General features: G+C 47.3%; 1 protein-coding gene across 2 annotated transcripts in view; it reads left to right on the top strand.

Annotated features, from left to right (window-relative positions):
* Positions 1-381: 381 nt before the first annotated feature.
* SYT1 (synaptotagmin 1) overlaps positions 382-9,626 on the top strand; it is a 179,833-nt gene continuing 170,588 nt past the window's right edge. For both annotated transcript variants that reach the window (XM_054399544.1, XM_054399543.1), the window contains exon 1: positions 382-574. In XM_054399544.1, the coding sequence (XP_054255519.1) occupies positions 382-574 (193 nt within the window). The remainder of the gene's footprint in view (positions 575-9,626) is intronic.

The following is a 9,626-nucleotide window of genomic DNA, read 5'->3' as shown; positions in this document are numbered from 1 at the left end:
CATGACGGTGGTGAGACACTGGCACAGGTTGCCCAGGGAGGTGGTGGAAGCCTCATCCCTGGAGGTGTTTTGAAGGCCAGGCTGGATGTGGCTGTGAGCAACCTGCTGTGGTGTGAGGTGTCCCTGCCCATGGCAGGGGGGTTGGAACTGGATGATCCTTGAGGTCCCTTCTCAACCCTGACAAATCTCTGATTCTATGGTTCTGCTATGCTGATGCAGTCTTACTTCCTCAGTGAGCACCCAGTGGTATTTTGGCTATTTAGTCTTTTAGTGATGAGAGATCCATTTCAATGACTCAAACATTGCCTTTTGGGTTTTTGAGTGGGTTTGTTTTGTTTTTTAATTATTATTCTTTTCCCAACAGCTTGCACAGTGGTTAAAATGGTGAGTGAAAGTCATCATCAGGCCGTGGCAGCACTGCCAGCTACCACAGCAGCAGCAGCCCTCCCAAGTAATGTCACTGAGCCAGCCATTCCTGGAGGAGGAGGAGGAGGAGGAGGAGGAGGAGGAGGAAAAGAAGATGCATTCTCTAAACTAAAAGAGAAGTTCATGAATGAACTGAACAAAATTCCATGTAAGTAAAACTTCATTGGTTAAAAAGAGCTTGTTGTTTTCCTCTCTGTAATTTATTTAGACAGCATGCTTGAGGGTTTCTAGTCAGAAGTAGAGAAATCAGAAGAGAAACCAGATTGTACAGAACCACAGAATTAACCAGCTTGGAAAAGACCTTCAAGATCATCAAGCCCAACCTATCACCCAACACCTTCTAATCAACTAACCCATGGCAAAATTGATTGGAGTAGATAAAATGCAGTCAAATTCATACATAGCAGTTGAGTCAATGATCTTTTCTTCTTCATCTCTGGAGACTTTCAAGCCCCAGCTGGATGCATTCTTGTGTGACCTGCATTAGATTCTGTGGTCCTGCTCTGGCAGGGGGGTCGGACTCGCAGAATCACAGAAACATTCCTGTTGGAAAAGACCTGATTTCATGCTACCCAAGTTATGCACTGCATGCTTTTTCTGGTTGATATTTTGGGAGGCAGGTGGGGAGCTTTTTGCAGCCACCAGACTCGAGCCACTGAGAGTCATTGCACTCTTCCCATCAGTATGGATTTGCTTTGGATAGTGAACTGCTTCACTCTTGTTACAGACAAATAGAAAGGGTGCACATTCATGAAATATTTGATTACAGAATCACAGAATCACAGAAACATTCAGGTAGGAAAAACCCCTCAGGATCACCAAGTCCAACCCAGAACCGTGCTCTACAAGGGTCACCCCTAAACCAAGCACCACATCCAAATCACCTTGAAACATATCCAGGCTTGGGCTCTCCACCACCTTCCTGGGCAGCACATTCCAATCCATGACCAACTCTTGCCCTGAAAAAAATGTTTTCCTAATGTCCAGTCTTAGGTTGAGAATCTCCAGAGGTCCCTTCCATCCCCTGTGATCTTCAAGGTCTTTTCCAACCTGAACAATTCTATGATTCTGTGATAATTTGAGTCTGTTCTCAGTGTGTCACATTGTCTGGGCTGTTTCTACTGGTTGCTGAGTCACCAAAAACTTGAATGGCAGAACTTCACAGTTGGTCATGGGACCAGCAAACAAAAGGTTTCCTAACCATAAGGGTTAGGGTTTTGTATTTAGGACAAATGTGTGTGGGCATATTGCTTTGAAACCAAAATTAGCCAGAATTCATAAGCACTGAGAAGATAGGTGAAGTGTGTATCCTTGGGGATTAGAAAATGCAGGAAAAGTGGGGCAATGGCTTTTTAACAAGGAAACATCAGCAGTGTATGGATACAGCCATGCTTTTCCCACACAGTAATTCTCTTAGATCAGCTGTTGACTTTGCTTTCAGGAGTTCCTGGACTTTGAAAGCACCAATGTATATTTCTGTGAAGTCAGGGTTCTGTGCTAGAAGGAGTTGATTCAAGGTCTCACTATGTTCAAATTTCTGTCAAAAATACAAGCATTAGCTTTTTGCTGTTATTTATGATAACACCAGGATTCTTGAACACAGAATCATAGAATTCTCTGGGTGAGAAGGGACCTCAAGGATCATCCAGTTCCAACCCCCCTGCCATGGGCAGGGACACCTCACACTACAGCAGGTTGCTCACAGCCACATCCAGCCTGGCTGCAAAAACCTCCAGGGATGAGGCTTCCACCACCTCCCTAGGCAACCCATTCCAGTGTCTCACCACCCTCATGGGGAAGAACGTCTTCCTAACATCCAAACTGAATCTACCCACTTCTAGTTTTGCTCCATTCCCCCCAGGCCTATCACTCCCTGACACCTTCAAAAGTCCCTCCCCAGCTTTCTTGGAGCCCCCTTCAGATACTGGAAGGCCACAAGAAGGTCTCCTGGGAGCCTTCTCTTCTCCAGACTGAACAACCCCAACTCTCTCAGTCTGTCTCCATAGCAGAGCAGCTCCAGCCCTCATGGCCCTTCTCTGGACGCATCCCAGCACCTCCAGATCCTTATTGCTTGGCATGTTTTAACATTCAAACACTGATATTAAATACACAGATAATTGAAAACTGACAGTCTTGTTTCCTATGATGAAGGAAAAAACAAACGTTGTTTGTTGGTGACAGAAAAATGACCTCATGGTACAACCACAGAAATTTGGTGCTTTTGGAGATATGAAGGTGAAACTCTGTGTGTGTGTTTGTGTGTGTTGTCTGTGTTTTCATACCAGGCTTTAGGCAGTCATCCAGTCTTAAATGACCAGGTGACAACATTAATAGACGAGGGACGAGCAACTGATGTCATTTACCTGGACCTGAGCAAAGCCTTCCACACTGTCCCACACCACAGCCTGGTCTCCAAACTGATGACACATGGGTTTGATGGGTGGACCACGAGATGGATAAAGAACTGGCTTGATGGCTGCACCCAAAGAGTGGCTGTCAATGGCTCCATGTTCCAGTGGAGGCCAGGGACAAGCTGAGTCCCTCAGGGATCAGTCCTAGGACCAGTCTTGTTCAACATCTTTGTTAGTGCCATGGACAGAGGCATTGAGTGCACCCTCAGCAGGTTTGCTGATGACACCAAGCTGTGTGGTGCAGCAGACAGGCTGGAGGGAAGGGATCCATCCAGAGGGAGCTGGACAGGCTGGAGAGCTGGGCACAAGCCAACCTCAGGAGGTTCAACAAGACCAAGTGCAGGGTTCTCCATCTGGGTTGAGGCAATCCCAAGCACCAATCCAGGCTGGGCAGGGAGTGGCTGGAGAGCAGCCCTGAGGAGAGGGACTTGGGGGTGCTGGTGGAGGAGAAGCTCAACAGGAGCCAGCAGTGAGCACTTGCAGCCCAGAGAGCCAAGCAGAGCCTGGGCTGCAGCAAGAGAAGTGTGGCCAGCAGGGCCAGGGAGGGGATTCTCCCCCTCTGCTCCACTCTGCTGAGACCACACCTGGAGTACTGCATCCAGTTCTGGAGCCTCTATTACAAGAGGGATCTGGAGGTGCTGGAAGGTGTCCAGAGAAGGGCCACAAGGATGAGCAGAGGGCTGGAGCTGCTCTGCTGTGAGGACAGAGTGAGAGAGTTGGGGCTGTTGAGTCTGGAGAAGAGAAGGCTCTGAGGTGACCTTCTTGTGGCCTTGCAGTATCTGAAGGGGACTACAAGAAAGCTGGGGAGGGAATTTGTAGGATCTCAGGTAGTGACAGGACTGGGGGGAGTGGAATAAAGCTGGAAGTGGGGAGATTCAGACTGGACATGAGGAAGAAGTTCTTCCCCATGAGAGTGGTGAGAGTCTGGAATGGGTTGTCCAGGGAGGTGGTTGAGGCCCCATCCCTGGAGGTGTTTAAGGCCAGGCTGGATGAGGCTCTGGCCAGCCTGCTGTAGTGTGAGGTGTCCCTGCCCATGGCAGGGGGTTGGAACTGGCTGATCCTTGTGGTCCCTTCCAACCCTGCCTGATTCTCTGGTTCTATGATTCTAAATAATTTTTCATTCAGAAGAATAAATAAACAACTATAAAGTGTTTTCTGGGAAGTATTTTAACAGAGCTCAGAGTTTTCTTTTCTTTTTTTAGAAGGTTATCATCTGTGTGAGGAAATCTTGGGTGGGCTGATAAGGATTGATCACAGATCAGAACATTGATTTATTTTTTATCTTGGAAATGGAACTTGGAAATCTGGCAGATGAGGTTGGTTGTTTTTTGGGGGGGTTTTTGTTGTTTTTTTTTTTCAAAATTGATAGCAAACAGCTCTGGGCTGTCACTCAGAATTCTTACTTGCTAGACTCAGAGGTGTTACAGGGGTAAGCAGTCTATATGTCATTAGCCTGGTAATCAGCCAGTCCAGTGCAGGCCATACTGTAATGAACTTGCCTGGTGATATCATGGAAAAAACAAAACTACCAGAAGAATAGGAGGGAAACTTTGTGTCCTTCTGAAGGAACATCATATTGAGAGCTTCAACTACACCTAATTGCACTTCAACCAAAACCAAATTATTTCCTTAGACTATTTCATCTTATGGTTTTAGCTGTGGAACAGTAAGCACTTGCAGTACTGTGTCCAGTTTTGGGCTCCCAGTCCGAGAGAGACAGAGACCTGCTGGAGAGAGTCCATGGGAGAGCCAGGAGGATGCTTAAGGGACTTGAGCATCTCCCCTGTGAAGAGAGCCTGAGAGCCCTGGGGCTGTTTAGTGTGGAGAAGAGAAGGCTGAGAGGGGATCTGATCAGTGTCTATCAAGAGCTGAGGGGTGGGTGTTCAAGAGGGAGGGGACAGCTGCTGCTCGCTGTGCCCTGGGACAGGACAAGGCACAGTGGATAGAAACTCCAGCACAGGAGGTTCCACCTCAACATGAGGAGGAATTTCTTCACTGGGAGGCTCACAGAGCACTGGAACAGGCTGCCCAGAGAGGTTGCGGAGTCTCCTTCTCTGGAGACTTTCAATCCCTATCTGGATTCATTCCTGTGTGACCTGTGCTGGATTCTCTGGTCCTGCTCTGGCAGAGGGGTTGGACTCAATGATCTCTGGAGGTTCCTTCCAACCCCTAACATCCTGTGAGGCTGTGAACTAACTAAAACTCTCAGGATTCTTGTTAAGATTTCACTTTGCAAAACTACATGATAGGGTCTGTGCAATTTAGATCAGACTGATGGTTCCTCCTGCAATATACGCACCAGGGAAGTGTTCCTTTGTCAAAGATGGATGAACTGAAGACCATGGGGAGAGAAAGGTTTCAAGAAGAAGTCTCATTCATGTTTGCAAACATTTACTTCAAGAACAGTAATGCAATATGTAAAATCTGTTTCAAGTGTTGATGTACAGAAGCAGAAAATCTGGGGGTTTTACATTGATTTGTAGCTCTTTAAAGTAGAATATTCTCCACATTTTTGTTAGGAGTATGTAGGCTTCTAAAAGCACACAAATTATTCAGGCTCACTGGATGTTAGGGGTTGGAAGAGACCTCCAGAGATCTTCAAGTCCAACCCCCCTGCCAGAGCAGGACCATAGAATCCAGCACAGGTCGCACAGGAACACATCCAGATGGGGCTGGAAAGTCTCCAGAGAAGGAGACTCCACAACCTCTCTGGGCAGCCTGTTCCAGTGCTCTGTGAAGAAGTTCTCCTCATGTTGAGGTGGAACCTCCTGTGCTGTATCACAATATCACAGTATCACAGTATATCAGAGGCTGGAAGGGATCATCCAGTCCAACTCCCCTGCCAAAGCAGCGTCACCCAGGGCAGGCCACACAGGAATGCATCCAGGTGGGTTTGGAAAGTCTCCAGAGAAGACTCCACAACCCCCCTGGGAAGCCTGCTCCAAGGCTCTGTCACCCTCACTGGAAAGAAGTTTCTCTTCATGTTGGGCTGAAACCTTCTCTGTTCAACTTTGTCTCCACTGTTCCTTGGCTTATCACTGTGCAGCACCCAAGAGAGCCTGGCCCCCTCCCCTTGACACCCACCCCTCAGCTCTTGAGAGACATTGATCAGATCTCCTCTCAGCCTTCTCTTCTCCAGACTAAACAGCCCCAGGGCTCTCAGGCTCTCTTCACAGGGGAGATGCTCAAGTCCCCTAAGCATCCTCCTGGCTCTCTGTTGGACTCTCTCCAGCAGGTCTCTGTCTCTCTTGACCTGGGGAGCTCAAAACTGGACACAGGATTGCAGCTGTGGTCTGAGCAGGGCAGAGTAGAGGGGGAGAAGAACCTCCCTAGCCCTGCTGGCCACACTTTCCTTGCTGCCCCCCAGGCTGCCATTGGCTCTCTTGGCCACAAGGGCACATTGCTGTCCCATGCAGAACTTGTAGTTTCTCTCCATTGCCCCTTGTCCTATCAGAGGGTGCAACTGAACAGAGCCTGTCCCCCCCTTCTTGACCCCCAGGCCTCAGATATTTATAAACCTTTCTTAGATCCTTTCTCAGGCTTTTCCTCTCCAGACTAAATAGCCCCAGGGCTCTCAGCCTCTCCTCACCAGGCAAGGCTCCAGTCCCTTCAGCATCCTCACAGCCCTCTGTTGGACTCTCCCCACTAGTTCTCTGTCCCTCTTGAACTGGGGAGCCCAGAACTGGATGCAATATTCCAGGTGAGGGTGATGCCTTAACATATATTTCCCTCTGGATAAAGCAAGTAGGATCATCTTATTACAAGGACTCATACAATTAAAGTGCAAGAATCCTGTAAGGTTACTGAGGCATAACTGTGAAGAATTTTTTTCTTCTCTGTTATGTAAATCCTTGTATTTTAGTTGTGGAGTAGCTGCTTTGCATAATCACAGCAGAGTTGTTTTTCCATAGCTGTGCTGCTGTGTGTAAAAGTCACTCTATCTTAATTGGTTCTCATACTTTCTATCCCAATTTATCTCTAATAGGCAGACTTTTTAAGCTGTTTACCAGAAGGAAAAACAGAGCACCCACCATCCCTGCTTTTACACCTTGCATTTTAAACACAGTAATTCCAACTGAGGAGGGAGTAAAACAAAGCAGATAAAATAGCACTCCTGCTGCTGAAAACACAATCGCATTAGGAGACTTCATAGGATATATTGATTCCTTCCATCTTCCCTCTCACTGCTCCCATCTGAACCTCTGCCTACAGCCTAGGAAAATACCTGCCATATATTTACTAGCAAGAATACAGGAAGGCCAGACAGCAACAGCTTTTGGTGTGAAGGCTTTAGATAGCAGGATGCTGATACTAGCTGTGCACAAAGAAAACTTAGCATCAGTCAGTATTCATATTTATAAAGATGTGCAGGGGCAGTGCCCAGAGGCTGGAGCCAGGCTCTGCTGGGTGATGCCCAATGCCAACACAAGGGGCAGTGGTGGAAGCTAAGGCATAGGAAACAGGAAACAGGAGGAAAGAATTTTTCCATGGAAACAGGAGGAAGACTTTTTTTTCCCTGTGAAGGGGACAGAACCCTGGAAGAGGCTGCCCAGGGAGGTTGTGGAGTCTCCTTCTCTGAAGATATTAAGGACCTGCCTGGATGTGCTCCTGTGTGATCTGCTCTAGGTGCTCCTGCTCTGGCAGGGGGGTTGGACTGGATGAGCTTTGGAGGTCCCTTCCAGCCCCTCACATTCTGTGATTCTGTGATAAACATTTTTGCACCATCAAAGTGATCTTGATGTGTTTCCTAAGAGCACATTCCTGTATGAGCACAAGACCTCATTCTGCCATCAAGGTAAATAAAACCACAACAATCCAATAAAATTCCAGCCTGAATCCAACTGAGTGCTGTTAATGTTTCTGGTATAATCTCCAGCAGCAGTAAGAGCTGAGTGCATTGATTCCATGATACTATCATTACCTCTTTAATGGGAAGTTATTGCATATTTCTAATGCTTTTTGCTGTCTTACCCTGTAATTAGATAAAAAGTTTCATATCTATACCAGGCTTATCCTGAAATGTTTGGCTGGCTCTCAGCTCCATTTGGCCTCAGTGGCTGGTGCTCAAAACCTTTCCAATTGCTTCCTCATGCACAGATGACTGATAATCCCCCAAAACAGGAGCTCAGACCTTCGTGATGATTCAGGCTAAAACCTGATGTTCTCTGCAGACTTATTTGACATTCTGTTTGCAGATATTCAGAGAAAGGTCTGTTTCCCTCTCCTTGGGTTAGTGATGTAACTGTCAAACTGAAATGGGACTGGAGGCTCTAGAGGAAACTGGAACAACAAAATGTTGAAATGACTGTGAGACTCAGGTCTGCTTTGGTTCTAAATCATAGAATCATAGAATTGTCAGGGTTGGAAGGGATCTCAAGGATCAGCCAGTTCCAAACCCCTGCCATGGGCAGGGACACCTCACACTACAGCAGGTTGCTCACAGCCACATCCAGCCTGGCTGCAAAAACCTCCAGGGATGAGGCTTCCACCACCTCCCTGGGCAACCTCTTCCAGTGTCTCACCACTCATGCTGAAGAACTTCTTCCTAACATCCAATCTGAATCTCCCCACTTCTAGTTTTGCTCCATTCCCCCCAGTCCTATCACTCCCTGACACCCTCAAAAGTCCCTCTCCAGCTTTCTTGTGGCCCCCTTCAGATCCTGGAAGGCCACAAGAAGGTCTCCTGGGAGCCTTCTCTTCTCCAGACTGCACAACCCCAACTCTCTCAGTCTGTCTCCATAGCAGAGCAGCTCCAGCCCTCTGCTCATCCTCATGGCCCTTCTCTGGACACCTTCCAGCATGTCCATATCCCTCTTGTAATAGAGGCTCCAGAACTGGACCCAGAGCTCCAGGTGTGGTCTCAGCAGAGTGGAGCAGAGGGGCAGAATCCCCTCCCTGGCCTTGCTGGCCACACTTCTCTTGCTGCAGCCCAGGCTCTGCTTGGCTCTCTGGGCTGCAAGTGCTCACTGCTGGCTCCTGTTGAGCTTCTCCTCCCCCAGCACCCCCAAGGCCTTTTCTTCAGGGCTGCTTTCAAGCCAGTCCCTGCCCAGCCTGGATTTGTGCTTGGGATTGCCCCAACCCAGCTGCCGGACCTTGGATAAATAACAGCTTAATAAACTGAAGTACAGAGCTGTAGATGTATTTAGGTAGATGATTAAATAAAATAATCCTGGATTTACATGTTTAGCCATTAAAGTTAAAGCTGCAGCATTTAGCAGTCATCCTGGAGAGACGTCATCATTTCTTCTTCCCTGCTGGGTCTCTGCTGTTGTGCCCTTCTGCCTTCCTTGATTGAGCAGCTGAGGTTGTATTAAGAGTTCTTATTAACCTCTATAAATGGCAGGAAAGTTCATTTCTTCATTTTTCATTCTTAACATGGAATCAAGATGATCAAGGAGATTATGATTGAATTTTGGCTGTTACTGGCAAATTGAGGACTTTCTGCATGGAGTCGTTGTGACTCTTTGTTTTTAGGGAGCTGCTAGCTTGATCCTGGGCAGAAAATAAATTCAGGCAGTTCATTTCACTGCTCCTCCTAATGGTTCTTGGAATACAGGTGTCCCTGGCAGAGACAGGAGAGGGCAAATTCTTCTCTAAGTTCATTTAAAAAAAATAAAGCAAAATACTGACAACAGAATGCTTTCAGGTTTCACAATAGAGATTAATAGAGCTAGACAGATACCACAGAGTCAGAATAAATTTCTCAGCAATAGCTGTTGTTTATTTACATTTCCATGGCACATAACAATGGTGCTCATTGCCTAAGATGTTCTTAGGTTCACCAGAAAA

Source organism: Indicator indicator, chromosome 3 (assembly GCF_027791375.1).
Source record: "Indicator indicator isolate 239-I01 chromosome 3, UM_Iind_1.1, whole genome shotgun sequence".
Classification (NCBI taxonomy): domain Eukaryota; kingdom Metazoa; phylum Chordata; class Aves; order Piciformes; family Indicatoridae; genus Indicator; species Indicator indicator.
The sequence above is the reverse complement of the archived record's forward strand: the minus strand, read 5'-3'. Positions and strand labels throughout refer to the sequence as shown.